Here is a 20,437-nt window from a genome sequence, read left to right as displayed (position 1 = left end):
AACATCTATAAACACTTGGAAGAATTCTAGCTGGAAGCTACTTTTAATGAGAGGGGATTCTTCATTCACTCTCTTGCTGTCACTCTATAGCTGTGATAAGTACTTTCTTCTCCCTCTTTTTGCTCTACTAAGGGAGAGGCAATAAGGCACAAATAGTTTATAGTCTCTAGGACTTGAAAGGTGAAAACCAGAACATGAAACATGCCTTAGAAATCATGGTTACTTCCAAAATCCTGAAAAAAGTTATTAAAAATATTCCCCTTTACCCTTATCTCTCTCTTTTTTTTTAAAGATTTTATTTATTTATGTGACAGAGAGACAGCCAGCGAGAGAGAGAGAACACAAGCAGGGGGAGTGGGAGAGGAAGAAGCAGGCTCCCAGCAGAGGAGCCCGATGTGGGGCTCGATCCCGAAACACCAGGATCACGTCCTGAGCCGAAGGCAGACGCTTAACGACTGCGCCACCCAGGCGCCCCTACCCTTATCTCTTCTTATATTACTTTTTTTTTGAAGTATTTCCCTTGGAACCTACATAAAATGTATCTATCATGCCAAAATCACTAAAATGAAAAGTTTAAGTGGCGGTCAATTGTTAAGTTAGTAAATAATGCTCAAATACCTGTGTGCATGATACCAGGAAGCTCTTGTTGCTCCGAGGACAAATAAAAGACTGACTACCATAATATAATAAAAAATCATTATAAAAAAAAAAAAAAGACTGACCTAACTTCAAGAACTTAACGTTTTTGTTTTTTTTTACCAGGTGGAGGTGCATTAGAACAAGGCAAAATCAAACACAACGTATCATACAATAATCCAGTTGCCATAAAAGTGATGCCCAAGAGTTGAGGAAAGTAGGAGCAGGTAGAATAACAGGGGCAGGTTTCATGAAGATGTGACATGTAAATCAGACCTGAAAAGACAGGTAAGTCACTTCCGGTTTCATGACCGCAGAGCACATAACTCTCTACAAAGACCCTTCTCTTCAAGGAAGTCATGCCAGACAAGGAAAACAAGAGACAGTAACAGTCTGTCTCCAATAAACCGAAGAGAGAGCTAAAGCCAGGTAATAATAAGATGAAAAATAGAAACAAAATCGATGATAACATAGAACAGGAGGAAGGAAAATGTAATCATAGCATATCACTTAGCTCAGCAGTAAACAACACTTACAGTTAAAAAATAATGAAACACCAGAAGTGTATTTAATCTAAAACAGTGATAAATATCGGGAGGGTGAAAAAAGGTGAGGGTAAAGGAGAGATGAAAGAACACTAATAACTATCATAATAAAACATCAACAGATAATACCTAATATGCTAAAAAGAAGAAAGCATTATACACATATTATTGACTTTCTTAACTGTGCATGTGTTATTTAATAGGAATACTTTCCCCAAAAAAATTCAATCAAAAAAAGGGGGAAAAAGCCAACAAAAAATTGAAAAATATAAGACAAAGCAAAAAAATATGTAAAGGATACCTCAAGCAGAAAAATCTGCAGATACACTATTACTACTACTAGGACTACAACATACGCATACATAGACTCAGAATCCCAACATTTATGTTCAATTACCTACCCCTCTTTTTTTTTTGCCTATGAAATTAGCAATTCACATTATAAAGCAAAAATGCAAGGACGCAGGCACTCTCACGTACTACCAATAGGAATAAATTCTCTGTAGAGGAATTTGACACTATGTTTCAGAGCATAATATCTGGCTTCACCTTGAAAGTATACATACATACCTTTGAACTTCCAAATTCCACATACAGGAATTTTTCCTAAGGAAACAATTAAGATTTGCATAGAAAGTCATGTATCTCAAGGGTATTCCCTGAAATACTAGATAAAGTATTAAAAGGTTGGAAATAGCAGAATTTACCCCCAAAAGAAAAACAGTTAAATAAATCATGGAATATTCACATTATGGAATATTATGCAGCCATTGAAAACAGTATTTTAAAGGAAGGGAAGGAGATAGTACATCAAGAAGATTGTAGGAAAAGACTAAGAGGAAAGAGCATGAATGCAAATGTGGAGTTAAACACAAGTCTGGGAAATGGTATATCATTTATTTCAGAACACTCATCACTTAAGGAGAAACAGTGGACATTCAGGAAATCCCTAATATACAGGTGCGCCATATATATCACTGAACTTACTCACCTGAGCAATATTGTGAGCCATCAGACCTGAAATCTGATATTCAAACTCAGGTTTTTCATTTACTACCTGACAGTGCTAAATCTGAACCTCAGATCTCCAGCTACAAAACAAGCAATAATACCTTTCATACTACCATTACACAAATAAAATAAAATGAGGCATATAAAACACTGTGCCCACAAATATCACCGTAAGTACTAACAAACAGTAGCTTTTTGAGAATTAAACCACTGTGCAAAAAAATCCATTTTAAAAGAAGCATGGAAGTAGAAAGGTACTATGGTTAGAGATTTGCATGGTATTTACTTCTAAGTAATTGTCCTAATTATATACAATGCTAAGCACGTACTATGTAAGTTTGTCTGTCAGCGGAGTAGCACATTTTCCTAACCATAACTGAGAACATAATCATATGCTGCCTCTTACAGGAGAACTGATTGTTCTGCGATAATGTAAGCTAAAATTATTTAAAGAATAGACTTCATGTTTCTGTTTCATTTATATCATTAACAACCTTTACAGTTTATAAAAAGCTTTTGTTCTGTTAATTTTAGTTGTGAAACTGACAGCGTAGGTGTTGACTATCCTGCTTTATTGGTTAATCACTTGCTCAGATCTACAAAAGCAAGGAAACTAGACCTCATCCTTTAGTTTAGACCAATACTCTTTCAATTTATTTCTCACTTTATCCTCTTTTTGCTATTTATTTTTCATGAATGCTAACTGAACACTTACTCATTTCATAGTCCCAATATGTAAGAGTCTCTACAGTCACTATGTACAAAGTTAAACTATCTGAAAGAAAAATGATGGTGAAGCAATAATTATGTAATTCAAAAGACTTGTCCTTTTATTTTTAAAAGTTATTTAGAATGGTATCATAGTACATTTATATAAAACACTTTTAGTAAAACAATACATAATTTTATTCTAAGTATTACATAAATGAAGTTCACTGGACTTAAATAGGACAGCAATTTAGCTAATATAGCAAGAAAGACCACTCTTTTATATTACATAACATTATTAGTATGTCAATAAAGGAAACAGGATCATGTAAAACTGAGAAGTTATTACCAGTTCTGACATTGCACGATGGCTAGTCTGACCACCACTACTGTGATTGTCATTTTTAAGTGTACATATTATTTACTCAACACTTATTATTTACCAACAATCAGTAATAACTTTCTAGAAATACAGTAAATTGAAGTACCACTAAAACTTTCTCTGTAGTAAAAAAAATTTTTAAAGCTATAAAAATATATACAAAGTTATTATCATTAGGGAAAAAAAGATTCTGTTTAATTCAATAGTGTGCTTTTCACCTATCTTCATGAGACAAATTAAGCATATTAACTAAGCAAAGAAAGCAAATGAAAATACTTTCATCTCCAAAGAAATCAAACAGGAACAAAGTTTAAGTAAAAAAAAAAAATGTCTTCAAAGCAGGGTTATTACATATAGAGCAACACTTTAAGGAAAGTTACAAAAGAATCCATTGCTAAGGGTATCTTTTGAAAATTCCTTTAGGAACATGGGTCTGGCGCAAGGTTGGTTCGGATACTTTAATTTCCTAACTTAATTACTCCAAAAAGAAAGGAAACATTTACTGAGCATCTACTATGTACAAGATACTTTCAGTGGCATTAAATTTAACACATTTAAGTTGTATTTCCTACAATGAGATAATTTTTAATGTTAGACTTGCCACTAGGGGGAGTTTATATTGTTTAATAAATTCAATTGAAGATGGACTGGAAGAGCTTCAGGTTAAAGTTATCACCTACTTGACTCCAAAATTTTATGGAACTGTATATTAAAATGACTGTCTTAGTAACAGTTCTATAATTACGATAGAACATTTTTTTTCTTTAAATAAAATGACTCTCACTTAAGGGATTAAAATTAAATAGATCTCAATAGCATTTTCAGCTCAGACTGGATGTATTTTTCTGACAATGCTGGCATATTTTAGACCTCATTGGTTAAAAACTAGTAACTAAAAATTCATATTAAAATTAATGCTAGGTTTAATGGCCACATTCCTAAAATGAACTATGATTAACTGCATTATGAAGTAAACCATTTTTCATTCAGGAAAAAATTTATAATCAATTTCACGTGATTCTGTAAATGCCAGTACCAGGCTTTTCTTAGGGAGCAATGTAGTGACATTTTAAGGTATTCATATGACTAGAAGCAATGCATGGTGCTCAACAAAGATCTGATAAACACCTATACTAACTAAAAGAAATGAAGGTGACTGTGGAAAATGCTTTATACTGTATTATGAAAGATTATTAAATACAAATATGTTAAAAAGTTTTAGGAAGAATATTAAAATGCTAAGATAAAATAATGAAAGGCACATCTTATATAAATAAAAAATGTAATACATTTAAAGGGAAGATCTTTAATAAAATGTTAATTAAAGCCAAAGTTGTTAAACTTTATAATGAATACAATACTAAGGCTTCTGATTTTTTTTAAAAAAGTCATCTAGATCTTTTGTTACAACAATGATTAAAACCTTAAAATTCATCAGCGAGATGTTCAAGTTTTCTAACCATACCCATAAAACCCCTGATATCTCTTTTTCATATTATGCTAAGTGTACTACTGTATTAATAAATACACAGAACAGGCATTTGGGATACCTCTCAATTTTAAATAACCATCAAGGACAAGGTTAAGTTAGGCAAAGACATTTTTATACAAGAAACCACTCCACAAAACGCATGCCACAGAATTGCCAAGACAGAAAACTGCTGACTAGGCAGTATTCCTAATGTCAGCTACACTGCAGGATAGGACTTCCAAATTTTAATCAGTGTATTTATAGGTTAATATCCTCTGTTAATGCCAACTCTAAATCTGAAGACCTACCATAACTGAAATTCTAAAAGGAAATTAAAACTCCAGAATAATGAAACATAATGAAAATAATGAAAAATCCAGTTACTGGTTCCAAACCCAAACTTTAAACTGTTATTTTTCCGATCTGGATTAATGACCTAAATTGAGTTTTAAGCAAAATGTACACTTCTTATTTGTGCTGAGTAAATGTCTGTGTTCTTAAAATGGTTTATGAAAATCTGAAAAATGTTACTCAAAAATCATTAGTAATAAACACATGAATAGGGCCAACTCACAGCAATCTGTGTCAAGCACAGATTTTTTTTTCTGAACCATTGTTTTAAAGTATTTACCATCTTACAGAAATATCTCACCAAAACAAACAAAATATCTAAGTTTCTAATCACTCTATTAGAATTGACAAAACTTTGAAGTAGGGGGAAAAGGTAATTAAGGAAAGATGCTAAGGATCCAAACGTCTGTTTCAATAATTCCAGCTCCAAATCTTTCAACTCACAGACCCTAAAACCACCTCAAAAGCGTAAGAAAGTTCCCCAAAAGGGTGGCTGAACATACAAATCCCCCATTGTATCCTGTCCACTACATTCACTCATCCCCGCTACCACCTCTATGTATTTTATCGATATGATCACGCTGAGCGCTACAAAATTACTGCCAAATAAGTAAACAGGAGCGCAGCAGAAAGCCGGCTGCAGGGACCAAAAAATATCTTCACAGGAACTCAGAGCCTTTCTTGCAGACCGCACGTGTTCAGCTCTTTAAAACATCTGGCCCTACCAAGGAATGAGAATAATAACCGTCCTTTAACCTAACCCATGAGGATATTAAAAGTGGAAGGGGATTTCAAGGCGGTTTTCTGTTAACTAATCACCAGTCCCACAGGGCAGGCTAGACCTGTCAACAAATTAAGACCACAGAAAAGAGAACACAGGTGCAGAAGGATGGGGGTGCGAGACGGTGCGTGTGCGCCGGGGACGGGGCGCGGGGCGGCTACAATTTTTTAAATGCAATAACTAAAAAGAAAAAATCCAAGGCCTGGGTCTCTTCACTGGCCTCCAAATCTCGATTCCACAGACCGTGTCGGGAATGAACCTAATCTCTGGACAGCGAGGATTTGGGGGCGAGGTAGGGCCACCTCCCGCACCCGCGCAGGGGACGCGCTCCGGACACTCACGTTTTCTGCACCGGCTTCCGCCGCTTGCGACTGGCGTAGGTGATGTGGGCGCTGCTACTGTTCATGGTGCCCAGCCGGCGGCGGCTCCTCCCCGGGAGCGGGCTCAGACTGCCCGGTGCCCGGGACCCGGCAGCGACCAGGAGGACTGCAGCGGCCGGCGACGGCTTCCACGAAGTCACGCCCGCTCCACCTGCGTCCTTCCCGGGCGGTGGCAAAGACGCCGCGCGCCCCGAGCTGGGGCTCCAGCAGCCCCGCGCGTCCGGGTGCGCTGCCCGGGCCTGGAGCTAAGGTGCGAGGGGCGGAGACCAGTGAGCGAAGCGGCGCAGGTGCCGTCTATACCCGCGAAGGCGGCGCAGCGCTGTCCGCAGGTGAGGCGGCCCGAGTGGAGGAGGAGCCTGGGCCGCCTGTTTGGAATCCTGGCCTGGGTCGCGCGCTGTGGCGCCGCGCCCCGTGACCGTCGCCGTGGCCCCTTGGGTAAGGGAGGCGCCGCCGCGCTGCTCCTGGGGCTTCCCCTATCCCGGGTGCTTCCCGCCTGCAGAACTCGGACTCCGGCCGCACTCCGGTGCCACCAGCTTCCGCTCGGCTACGCGGCTGCCTCTGGTCTGAGACAGTGGTCCTGGTCACGTTCTCGGGACCGAGCGTCGAACGGACTCTCCCTGTGAAGCCTCTCGCCGCGGCACACACCGGCTGAATAGCAGAAGCGCCCCCGACCCCTCTCCGGCTCCGCCCAGTATACCGTAGCCCCGCCCAGTCCTACTTGGTCCCGCCCCTCCATTACTTTCCCTTGAGGGCCCCACCCTCCCTGCGCGTGATGACGGAAGACGTAACGACGCGCCCCCCCCTTCCAGTAGCCATCTTCTTGAGGTCAAGGGGAGGATTCTGTGGAAACATTTCCAGTCCAGAAAAGAGGTGTGACAACAGATTACGTAGTAGCCAAACTCTTTGTAGCTAGAGTAGCTCAAGGACAGACATGCCAAATAGTGAGCTTAACTTCACCTATGTAAGAGTGACTCAGCTAACTTTTGGCTAAGAATTACAGAGAGCTGGCAGATAACCAATGGGACTCTAAATATTTTCCTAGAGGGGAAGACTTCATTCTGGAGGCCGCATATGAGTTGAACCTGAAGGCTAAGAGTTTCCTTGGCCTTTTTTTTTTTTTTTTTTTTGTCTCCATACTAGACAATATAATATCTTTTCTCCAGCCACAATAACTTCGTTACTCTATAGTCAGATTTCAGTGGGATGGAAAGGAAGCATGGAGGAAAGAAATCACGGAGCATTTGGAGATAATAATTGGTCTGGTATGATTGCAGAGAGGAGCTGGAAGTGAAGTTCAGGAATTCTAGAATCAAATCACAAAGTCTTGATGAAGGGTCTAGATTTTATCCTGTAGTCAATGGAAGCCCTTTAAAGATATTCAGCAGGAAAGTGACAGTGTGCTGTTTCGGAAAAGTCACTCTGGGAGGAAAGTGCAAACTGGATTACAGGAGAGCAAGCCTGGATGCAGGGGGAGTAATACAAGAGTTGTTCAAATAGTCCAGGTGAAAGTCTAGGGAAGCGGCAGTAGGACAGAGAGAAGAAAGAGCAAATAGATGATGATAGAAAGGGTTAAGGAAATAGAAGACATCGATCTCAAATGTCTCTAAGATTTCTGATTCTTTCTATGCTGATAACCAGGATAGTGAATACAGACAGACAAATATGTTTGCTTGTCAGGAACAGAAGGGCATCCAGACTAAGATGTCTAGATGATATCTCTCACCATATCCGTTCCTACAATTTGATATGTCTTCAAGCCATTTCCATCTGGTGAATTTGTAACCTCAAATTCAGTGCATCAATAAACTGAACTTATTGTTTAGCTGAAACTGCTTTATCGTTGGCTTTACCATTCTCCAGATCACCTATGAAACATCTTCAACTCCCCTTCCACTTCTAATTATTACAGCAAATGCGATTACATTTTATTCTTTGCAATATCCCTAACTCATCTCCCTCCATCTTACTCTTCAATAATTACAGAGATAGAGAGCCCAACTCAAATGGCATACTATTTGGGATTCTTAAACTGATATTATCCTCTCCATACATTAATTCATCAAGAGATATTTTGAGGGTAACACCTATGTGTCAGGAATTGTGCTAGTACTGGGGAAATAATGGTGAACAAAAATAGAAATGTATCACGGTGTCAAGGAATATTGTAATATTGTAATCTGTTAGGTAAATTTGACGTGGTCATTAAAGCAAAGATAGGCTTTCTCAAAAAATGGTAATTGAGTTGAGGTCTGAAGGAGAGACAGGATTACCTAGGAGAAAAGAGGGGAAGAGCATTCCAAGCCAGTAAAACATCCCTTTAGTGGGAAGGAGCTTGGCAGGTATGAGGTACTGAAACAAGCTCAGGACATCAATGGTGAAATTTGTGTTTAAAAAATACCATCATATCTATAGGGTGTAGAACAGATTAAAGAAGGAGGAGCAGAATGGAGTGGATGGAAGTAATACTCCTTAGGAAACCATTTGCTACAGACTACCCCGGAGACGACAATTATTGATACTAGGGTGGAAATGATGGTGGAGCTGAAGAAAATTGAAAAGATTCCATAGCTACTTGGGAGATCTTGGAGGATAGAGTGGACATATGACAGTGAGGGAAGAGGATGTGTCAAAAAATCAATAACAGTTTTCTGGACTATGTATCTGGCTATGTGATGTGGCATGTATTTTGGGGAAATTATTAATTTAGCGTGGATCTCTTAGGTTTGAGGTACCTTTGAGATATCTAAGGGAAGATGTCAGATAGGATATAGAATATACAAGTTTGTAACTCAAGTCATATAAGCTGGAGATACAACTTTAGAAGTCATTTGCATTTAGTTGACAGAGCATGGGGGTTTTAGGATACAAATACATTCTAGGAAAGAAGGACTAGGCCACAAAGAATTTCAATATAGCTAAATAGAAGTTGATGGACCTAAAAAAAAACAATTGAAAAAGAATCACTAGAATGGTAACAGAAAAATAAACAGATCATCATATCATGGAGAGCAAATGTCAGGAGTGGTTCACAGTATTGAATGCTGTTGATAGGTTCACATAAGATGAGAACTGAAAATGTCTGTTGGCTTCTCAACATGGAGTCATTGGAGACGTTAGTGAACATTATGTCAGCAGTGAACATTATATTGGTGGACGCAGAATTGGATTCGCGATGAAGAAATGGCATAAGCAAACACAGACAATTCTTTTTTTTTTTTTCCTTTTTTTTAAAGTTTGGCTGTGAAAGGGAGAGACCTAGGCTGGTAGGTAGGAGGGGACTAAAGGGTTAAATTGGTGTGTGTGTGTGTGTGTGTGTGTGTGTGTGTGTTAATGGGTGATACACAAGCAGTTGAGAGAGAGAGGAGCGAGACTGAGTTGTGTAAGAAAGACAAGGAGCAGTGAAGGAACAATAGATATTAAAAATAGTAAAGGCAGGAAGGAATGAGTGCCACAGCAGAACAGGGGAATTAGGAGTATACAGTAGATTAGGTAATAGCAGAAATAGCTCCTCTAGTGCTTTACTCTTCATACTGGCCCACAGCTTATTAGGGAGTTATAAGAAAGGCAGCCTGTCTGGCTGTCCTTACTGAGTCAGAATCTGAATTTAACAAGATATTTCAGGTAATTCAAGTGTACATAAAGTTTGAGCAGCACTACTCCACAGAAACTGGGGGAAAGGAAGACAGAGAGTGAGATGTAGTAGGCTGGTAATTTTTGATCAGGAAGACTAAGGAGATGTGATAAGGTGGGTATTCTAGCAGGATCTACAAAGAAACCAGGTGTGTTTTGTGGTTGATGGTTTTTGTTTTAATTTTACAAGTCTAGGAAGTAAAAGTAATCTGGAAAGTGGTAACAGGGAACTAGCGGACATGGACCCTATATCCTGGATGTATGATGAGTGAAAATAATTAGGCACCATTTGGGAGATGATAACCTCAGGGACAGTTAGCTTTCAGTTTAAGGCAAAGGAGGGAACAAGTTCCCGAAGACGACAGTGCATGCAGGGGACTTCGCTGTCTCTATCTTACCTTCTCTTCTATTTCTTTATCTCTGTATTCCTGTCCATCACCATTCTACCTAAAATGTATAATGTGTAAACAAATATTTTCCGCCTGGGATAAGAACTTCAAGGGTAAAAAATGTATATTGAAATTTAATATATTTATTGTGTAGCTTAAAACTCCTTTTAGAAAAGAGATATATGAAATGTACTAAATCCCATGAACCAATATTAATTGTTTTTATAAAATATCTACCCTTTTTAAAGTTGTTAGTTGTTTGGTACAATCATTCTCTATCTTATTTTGTCCTACTTCCATACCCTAATTTTCTGTGTGACTTCAGGACTATTTTCATTATCCAGAAATCCTATGATGTTGTCCTATATTACAGTCTTAGTTTAGTAACTGATCTTTGTATGATAGATCATAAATTTTCAGAATTTATTTCACTTAAGTAACACCATTCACTTTCTTGAAAATTTTTGCTTAGTATGTCAAAGAAATCCATCTTTGTAGTATAATTCCATTAAAAAAAAAGAGTTGCCATTTTCTAGAAACTATCACTTTCTACTTCTAACATGACCACTGTTGAACATAATTCTTAAAGTGTGGTTTGTGGCCATCAGTCAGATTTTAAATTTTTCTATGAGCAATTTTTATGTAATAACATGATTTCTTTCTTATAACAAATAATTTGCCTATAAGAGTTTATGAATATTTTACTGCCTTATCTAAAGCAATGTTAGCCTTTTATTTAGTTTATGTGAAATTACTCTCTGAGGTGTCAGATGCAGCTAGAGCTCTATGGGTTCCTTTTTTCCTGCTAAGTATTATGAGAAAAAGAACTAAGTTTTAGGAATGCTATTATAAATTGCAGCTGTTTTAGAATAAAGGAAAATAACTAAAGTGAACGTGAACCCTATTCTGTCACAGTACATGTATTCATTTCATTTCACCAACAAAATGACATCAGTTGGACACCATGCAAACGACTAGTTACCTGTAGTTCAGAACTTCAACATGAAATTGTACTTCTTCCTGTCATTGACATAGTATCTTTGCGATGCTGGGTTTTTGTACGTTGTAATTATAAAACACAAGGACCTCGAGAAAATGACTCTGGAATAGGAAATGAGGGTAGTGGTTTCCAATCCAATTCCAAGGTTTGAGAATCTGTAAAGTGCCCAATAGATGTGCACATCTCATTAAGAATGAAATAAATATTTTAAAAAATATAGGTGCATTATTTTTTAAATAGCTACTAAGTGGTTAGGACAGACGTACATAACAAGTTTGGACCTAACTACTTAATAAATGGGATTGTAAGGCATTTTTTTTTTTTACCCTATGATATTGTGAAGAAATTACTGACACAACATGAGCTGGGAAAGTCTGGGAATCTGTAACATAGCTAAACCCATCATTTAACAGAGGAGAAACCTCAGGCCCAGAGAGATAAAGTTATGGCCTGCTTATCATAGCCTAGAATGCAAGTTTTATGACTTCTGTTCCAATAAAAAATATTTAATTTATCAAATGTGAACTGGTTTGATTCATTTCTTAAAAATAATCAAGTTTATACATCACTTGTTTTGACTCTAACGCTAAAGAGCAGACGTAAATATCTAATGGCTACTTCTAAATGCTTAATGCCTGCTTTCCTTGCTTGGATATGCCACAACAATGTCATAGGCAGAAACCAAAAACAGAAAGCAATTAACAAGTGTTGAAAATTTTTTGAAATACATTTTGGGCCAATGCTAATCTTGACACTAACAAGAAAACTACAATAAAATGTAGGAATAATTTGTTATGAGTCAAAACTATTTTTCTTTACTTAGGGATGTTTTATCATAAGAAACATTAAGAGTTTTAGCACATGCAAGAACATTCTTAAAACATTGACATATATTCCATTTATTTATTTTTAACATGCATTCCATTTAGATTTTGACTTTTGCTTGTTGGAACTTAATAAATGGGAAATTTGATTACAGGATAGGTTATGAAGAAGTTTTATGTTTCACATGCTAAGATTCATGTCTGATTTATGAAACATTTATTAAATAATGCAAATATATAAATATTTTTTGTTTTAAGCCATTTAACTTTACAGATAAATATATTTGGGATTTCTATAATGATACATATTTTATACATTTTAAATGATCATATAGCAGAAATTAAAATGAAGATCAATCATTTATATTAAAGAGATATTTTAAAAATTATATTAAACATGCTAAGGAAAACTTAAGAAAATGTAAATTATTGTGCCATTCTGATCTAAAATCTGTAATTTAGGCCTGCTGAACTTTAAAGACTGGCACATTCTTATGCATATTAAAAATAAAAAACAGTGTTTTCTTTCTTGAAAATGTTCAACTTGGATTTACTCATCTGTAGACAGTGGTTCTCAACTTTTGTCGTACATTGTAATTAATCATCTGGAAGCTTTAAAAAATACTAATGTCTAGGGTTTCTTTACCAAGATTTTGATTTCATGATGTAGGTTGTGGCGTAGGCATCAAGATTTTTAGGGATAATAGTTGTATTGTGGTTATGTAGGAGAAGATCCTTATTCTCAGGAAATGCATGCTATAACATTTAAGTGTGAAATATCCTGGTGTCTATAACTTATCCAAGAATGGTCTAGAAAAAAAATTACACACACACACATACACACACACACACACATATACACAGATATGCATATTTATACTTTCACATATACAACCGTGACGGGTATATAGGTATTTGTTGTATTATTCTTTCAACTTTTCCATATATTGAAGATTTTCACAATGAAAGAAAAAGTAAGAAAAAGAACAAATAACCTTTTACCCTCAAGTTTAGAATTCAGAAACAAAATAATTATTTGAAGACTAATAACTGTTTCAGTGAAAGATGAAGCCAGGACTGATATATTAATCACCCAGCTCTTGCTAAGATAAAGCTTTAGATCTTGCTCTAACCCTTGATATTCCAGGAAACAGATGGAAGATAAGTGAAAAAAAAACCTCACATGCAATTTCTGCACTTCAGTGTGAGAACAAACATAGAAGCCTAAAATCACCATTTTGTAGCATCTGAGGGCTGAGGAATATATGTTATTAGTTGTGCATTTCAAGAATTTAGCTGGTTTGTGCTAACTACAAATCATTCATTTGACTGTATTCGTCAGTTATACATACTAAAATGCTAAGAGTTTCATTTCTATTCTAATCCTAGTTTACTCTATTCTATATTTCTAATACCTTACAAATACTTTTTTACTTGTTTTCATGCTATAAATTTGAAATTTTTTCTTTATCCATTTTCTTGCATATACTCCCTAAATTATATAAGACTTTATAATGCCTCAATAGTCAGGATTTATATCTGTAAGGCTTACATGTTAATATAATAGGTTTTTAACAAATCTTTGGGGGAAAATGTTAACTTGTACACCAAGCTAAATCTTTTCACATTAATGCTAGCAGAACAAGTATGATAAGCAAGGGTCTTAGGACCCTTTTTAGTCAAACCCTGTACCAAGCACAGTAAAAATCTGCCATTACCTGAATGTAAGTTGATAATGATAAAGGAGATCTGGTTACATAATTAATCAAGGGGATGTAGCTAAGGGTGGAGTGTCCTGTATAACCCCAGGTTCTCCACCCTTCCCTCCTAAGGCAGGGTGGAAGAATTTCCCTTGTAAAACTTTAAACTTTAGTTGAGTTTCTTTCCTGCCTGAACATAGATCGACTTCCCATATGCCTTTACAGAGGCAAGGAATCCTGATAGAAACGGATTGGAAGGATTCAGTTCATTCCCAATTTTGAACAAATCTCTTAAATTCTTTCAGTCCCTGCTTTGGGTTGAATCCTTTCTGATTATCTAAAAGAATCACATAAAGCAAAGGTGTTTCTAAAAAAGAGCACGGATATAAAATAATTATTTTGGAATTCATTAGTATTTAAAGAAATGCCAACTAGATTATTTTATAATGTAAACAATCCTTATCTTCATAAACCAGGATTTTCAAGTATTTAATTTATTGGATATTGTGTTTTTCCATATGACTTAAACTAAGATTTCATGAGCACTCAGATTTCTGCCAACTTTTCACACGATTCTTTGAAGCAAATCACCACCACCACCACCATCACCAAAAAAGTAAAGTCAACACATACCTATATTAGTAAAAACAGTAATCTGAATCCTGCTAAAGTGCCTTCACTGTACACAGAAAGTAGATGCAAGATATAAAATGCAAACTTTGACTTTTTAGTTATTGTTGAATATGTCAGAGTTACACGTTAAATTCGCAAGAACTGAATTTTTTATGTAGTAACATGAATTTAACACCTTCTTTTCATTTTAACATAGTATTGTTAGGTCTAAACAGACATATATAGTAATTTATGTTCTTTTAATGTATAGGTAAGGAATTTCTGTACTTAGATCATTAAATGTGCAAATAAAAATACATTCCCAGAGTTCCTTTAAAAAGCATTTGGAATGAAAGTTATGATTTAATTGATAATGAGATATTACTGATGCATTATAAATAAAATATTTACATGTTCTCTATTTTTAATTTTAATATTGAAGTACAAACTTAGGAAGATTTCTTTAAGAGGATTTTCATTCTTCTGTTTTTATGTATGATTAAAATTCAAGAAGATTTGACATCCCAAATCTTTTCTTTTTAAATGGTTTTCTTATGTGGTTAGCAGAAAACACAAATTAAAATAAAGGTAGGCACAAATATTGCCATACTGGCTAGTCTTATCCCGCAGAAAGAAAGCCACTAATGTAGTCTCTAATAATGTGCTTTCCCCCATTTTAATAAGAAGGTTTGTGTTGTTCTGACATTAAATGGATTAAGCGGCAAGCCTGCTGAGAAAAATACTCAAAGGTATTAAACCCTTGCAGTGTTGGTTTAACTGTAAGTACTGTAAAATAAGATTAAGTCTGAGTTTGGAAGAAGAACGAGATTTGACATAAGACTAAAAGGTAACAATATTCACAGATGCCTGAATTAATGCTTCAGTGAAAAATATAATTAGCACCAGATTTGAAAATATGTCTCCTTTGGCAAATGTCTTCAGAGAGTAATCAGTGCTGTAGACTGATGTAGTGGAAAGAGCACTGGGCAAGTCGCCAAAATCTTTGCATTCAAGTTTGTTGCTCTAACACTCGCTAGTTCTGTGACCTTGGATGAGAAATTTCTTAAGTCTTTGAATCGCAGTATTGTGGGTGTGGCCAACTGGCAACTATCCTCCACTTTTTAGTGTGCATTTCTCAACTTCAGAGTCCCCAGATTCCCGTGCAATTGAAGTTGCAAATGCAAATTAGGTTCAGCCAATTAGACGCACTTGTTGAGATTTGGAAGGCAGAAGTCAAGTGAAGGTCATCTTCCCGCTGCTTGCTTTGTTTTCTGCCAGTAAGCGAGATGGTGAAGGCACGATTTTTGTATGATAGGTTCCAGCATCCAAGTTCTTATTTTGTGGGATTCAAGAGGCTGTTGTGGTGGCCGCGGTGGTGGTCTCTTTGATTCCTTACTGGTTGTTTCTGAACTCAATAAATTCTGAGGTGACATCTGGATTCTTCACCTTTCTGACTAAAGAAGGAATAGTAGTTCCCCTAATAGGTCAATTCTGCAGTGTTCTGGAAACTTCCTGGATGCCCAGCCTACAGTCTCTATATCTAGCCTTTCCAATTATTTTGTAAGCTTTTATTTTTTTTATTTTTTATTTTTTTTAAAGATTTTATTTATTTATTCGACAGAGATAGAGACAGCCAGCGAGAGAGGGAACACAAGCAGGGGGAGTGGGAGAGGAAGAAGCAGGCTCATAGCGGAAGAGCCTGATGTGGGGCTCGATCCCATAACGCCGGGATCACGCCCTGAGCCGAAGGCAGACGCTTAACCGCTGTGCCACCCAGGCGCCCCTATTTTGTAAGCTTTTAATTCCCTCCATTAAATTTCCGTCTACTTAACGTTCCTGGGCCTTATAGTGTTTCCTGCACTGAACCCTAGTTGATACGCACGTAAGCAAATTTCATTCATACCATGTGCGTGGTTGAGAAGACCAAACTGTGCCACCGAAGTATATTCAATACCATTTCCTCTTTTTTGAAAGATGGGTGGACATGATATGACCAACAGCTGTTAAAATTATCTCATGGTATTTTCCTGTCATTAATTTTACTCAGATAATATTGGTCTAAACACATTTAGTGAAGTGTTGGTCCTGTTTGGCAAATAACACAGAAAAAAGCAATTGCATATTTAATAGATAGCTAGATATTATAAATCTCTAGTTCCTAAGAATGTCCCTGAGTTTGAATGATGCCTTTCTAATAACTGAAATCAATACTTTTCACTTCAATTTTGTATTTTCCTGTTAATGTTATATTTTTCTGATGGTAATAATTAGAAGCACTTAGGCTAATTCCATAAGTGGAAATGTACTGAGAGACATAACTCCAAGTCTGTGAAGATTTTGAGATTTGAAAAAATTTTGCTCTGTGTTCTCATATTTTCTCAAGGAATAAAGTAATAATAATTAGTTCCTAATTTTACCCTTAATTAGCTCCTAAGTTTTAGATTTATCTAAGAAATCCCCATTTTATCTTAAATACTACCGTGAACTTTGTTCTGAAAATAGTTTGTTCTGAATACATACTCCATTTCCCTTCTCAATAACCTGTAATTTCTTCTTTTCCATCAAATCAATTTTAAATAGCCATCCTAAGAAACCTCACTAACTTTACTTTCTTATCTAATTGTACGCTCCAATTCCCTAACATATGCCCTCCACTTCAATCAGACCAATTTTCTTATGATTTCCTGAATATGACAAATTTATACTTCTCTCTTCAGCAGCATGTTTAGCTGGAAAACCTACTCTCCACTAACACAAACTGAATCCATTAATTTCATAAATTACTGGCTCGTGCCATGTGTTCTTCACATTAACTTATATTTTTCTTATTTATGATTTTTGTTGTTAATAAGCCATATTTCCCGCGTAATTGAAGAATGTGCTGGCGAAATGTTAAGTGTTTAATCAGTATGTATTAACTGAGCTGAATTTATATACTTAATATAACATAGCCTGGATGTTATTTTTTAAGATTTTATTTATTTATTTTAGAGAGAGCGAGCAGAAGAGGGGCAGAGGGAGAGAGAATTTGAAGCAGACTCTGCGCTTAGTGTGGATCCTGACACGGGGCTAGATCCCACGACTGTGAGATCATGACCTGAGCTGAAACCAAGAGTCCGATGGTTAACCAACTGAGCCACCCAGGCACCCCTACCCTGGACATTTTGTTGACGTTAAATATCCTAAAAATTACATTCTTTTTTTTTTTTTATCTTGGTTTAGTCACTCACAAGTTTTCTCTGCTACAGTGTCTCTTATTTTCAGATGTCAGTAACAAGTTTGGTACATTACTTGTAATTCAAGATGATCTATGAGCTAGTTTATATGCTTAAGCCAGATGATTTCATTAATTGTACAGTATAATATTCATTCAATAGTTATAAAGGATGCATTCATTCAACAAATATTCAAGTATCTGCAATGCGCTGAGCAATGGGGATAGCATAAAGAATAAGACACGGTCCTTGCCTTGCTTTCAGAAAATGTCCTGGGCATGCAGGGTGAGCAGAGTGAACAGAAAGTCACCACGGAGTGTGATGAGTTTGAAGATTATGGTAAGTACGATGTAATCTGAAAGCCCGTAAAAAGATGACATCTAACCTCGGGCATCTGAAATGACAAGCTAAGCCCTGCAGAGTAGCCATTACCCCAGCACGCAGGGCTTGAGGCAGACAGGGGAAACCCGGGCCAAGGTCTAAAGGCTGAGAAAGAAAGAAATTCTTGCTTGGCATGTGAAGTTTGAAGATATAGGAAAAATTACTTAATGAAATTTTTCTGCTGGTATATTTAGTTCTGATTCAGATTTCATAGGATTCTAGCTCATTTCTTAAAACTTAATAAAATTACCTCAAACCAAAGGAACATGCTGAGAATACTTCATTTTTAAAATAATATTTCATAAGCAATTATTATTCTTACATGTTTGCAAGGGAAAATTCTTTCCCTTCTGTTTCAGGTCACATTTCTAAGGAGCTTTTACAGAGGGAGTGTTCTCAGGAGAAGGGAATGTGGCAAGAAGGATAGGGTAGGAGAAGCAGCTAAGTAGGCACGTGAAACACCTGGAGCCCAGCGTTAGCTTGGTCCTGTGGGCAATTCTGGGGCATGAATTGCATCCAGAGTTGGTCCTACCTTGAGGCAAGAGGTCTGGCTTGTGTTAAGAAAGAGAGAAGGAAGGATAACCCCCTGGATGCAGAATGCAGTGACTTCCATAGAGCAGAGGGAAATGTTACGGGAAAAGGGGAAACGGTCAGCCTCTCAGCCAACACTCAGAGCGTCTGGGGGATGGGTGCGGCTGGGGGCAGCAGCTGGGGAATTTGGGTGGGGAACTAACAGGACCCTCTAAACCATAGTTATTCCATTTTGAATTCCCACCAAAAAAAAAAAAGAAGAAAGAAAGAAAACACTTATTCCAACGTCTACTATAGTTTCATGAATCATGAAACTTAATTGGCTTTGTTGAGTTTTAGAAAAGTAAGTCATTTAGAGAATAAAGAAGCTACGTACTATACATTTAGCCTATGACACATCTATACGACATGATGCATTCAATCTTAGTGAGATTACAGTCATTTCTTCTAAGTTTTATTATATCCTAGAAAACTGCACAGACATTAACCATTAGTTTGGAAAATAACAGTCACACTGTGATGCTGTTTTATCGTTTTGTTTTGTTTTGTTTTGTTTTAGGCAAAGCCTCGGTTTCTTTCTTTTAGTTTTTCATCCCATGATTTTTCTTTCTTTTTCTTAGTTCTTCTATTTTTCTTTTTTCTTTCATCCCTCTCACTTCTCTCTTTCCTCTCTCTCTCTCCTTCCTATTACCGCCTTCTTTTTCTCTCTCCCTTCCTTTTTTTCCTTTCTTTTCCCAATGCTGTGGACTGCCTGTCACAGGATAACCGAAGCTCAACTTGAAACCCCAAAGAAACAAATTGTTTCAGGAAATTGTATGTGCTTGTTTTTGTTTGTTTGTTTTTTGTTTTTCATTTTTAATTCACTTAAAACGGTGAATCATTTCATGACTGAGTTCGTCTCTGAATTTTAATGTTTGGCATTCACTTCCAAAGTATGGCCTAATAAATTGAATATCACTTATTCTGTTTCTTTGCCATTAAACTTTGGTGAATTTAGAGAATGTTCTTTGAAATGACATTCTTGAGAGAGAAGTTCTTTAGAGACCCCACAACCTAGGGAGCAAGAATTCCCTAAACCGCTGTACTTAGCTAGGTTATTTATCTATTTTTGCATGAAGTCAACTGGTCATCAAAACAAAATGAATATTGCATTATTTTTAGGTCAAGGACACATTAAACATTTAGTGCAGTATGCACAACTTGCAAGAAGATAGAACCATAAACAATTAGTTGCATACACTTCTTATGACGTGAGGTGACTTCCGCAATGTGCAATGCTACTGGTTAAAATTAAATGCTCACCACTACATATTACACCCAAGTAAAGATTATAGGCTGACATAATTTAATTCTAAGAATTTAAAAATTTTTGCCTCCAAATGGTGGTTCTGTTGATGGTTATATAAAACTCTGACATAATTGTGATTGGATTGGATTTTTAAAAATATCTATTGTATAGAAATTTAGGTAACACCAAAATATTAATTACAATGGCTATTCAGTAATTGGTTTACTCAGTTGTTGGATGGGGTGCTGTGTCCATCCCGAGGCCAATGACTTGTCCTTGTTATTGGGGTGATACTTATGAGAAGCACAAACAGCTTGGTGCATTCACTTTAGCACAAACTGCACTAGTCCGGAGAATGTGGCAAAGTGATCCATTGTCTTCCTTTTTTTTTTTTTTTTAAGATTTTATTTATGTATTTGACAGAGAGAGAGAGACAGCCAGCAAGAGAACACAAGCAGGGGGAGTGGGAGAGGAAGAAGCAGGCTCCCAGTGGAGCAGGGAGCCCACTGGACCCTGGGATCACCCCCTGGGTCAGAGGCAGACACTTAACGACTGAGCCACCCAGGTGCCCCCATTGTCTTCCTTTTGATATATAAACTGTA

General features: G+C 36.7%; 1 protein-coding gene and 1 long non-coding RNA gene across 2 annotated transcripts in view; both read right to left on the bottom strand.

The window, feature by feature from the left end:
• The window catches only part of AHR (aryl hydrocarbon receptor), a 46,471-nt gene extending 39,490 nt beyond the window's left edge, over positions 1-6,981 (bottom strand). Inside the window, exon 1 of the mRNA XM_026506964.4 lies at positions 6,227-6,981. Within this exon, the coding sequence (XP_026362749.2) occupies positions 6,227-6,291 (65 nt within the window). The 5' untranslated portion in view covers positions 6,292-6,981. The remainder of the gene's footprint in view (positions 1-6,226) is intronic.
• Positions 6,982-7,378: 397 nt separating this feature from the next.
• Positions 7,379-20,437, bottom strand: part of LOC123001448 (uncharacterized) — a 118,275-nt gene continuing 105,216 nt past the window's right edge. Inside the window, exon 3 of the long non-coding RNA XR_006410357.3 lies at positions 7,379-11,439. This is a non-coding gene — a long non-coding RNA (uncharacterized LOC123001448). The remainder of the gene's footprint in view (positions 11,440-20,437) is intronic.

The sequence above is a fragment of the Ursus arctos genome, unplaced genomic scaffold (genome assembly GCF_023065955.2).
Source record: "Ursus arctos isolate Adak ecotype North America unplaced genomic scaffold, UrsArc2.0 scaffold_3, whole genome shotgun sequence".
In the NCBI taxonomy this organism is placed as follows: Eukaryota; Metazoa; Chordata; class Mammalia; order Carnivora; family Ursidae; genus Ursus; species Ursus arctos.
Note: the sequence above shows the minus strand (reverse complement) of the source record. Positions and strands in the feature narration are given on the sequence as shown.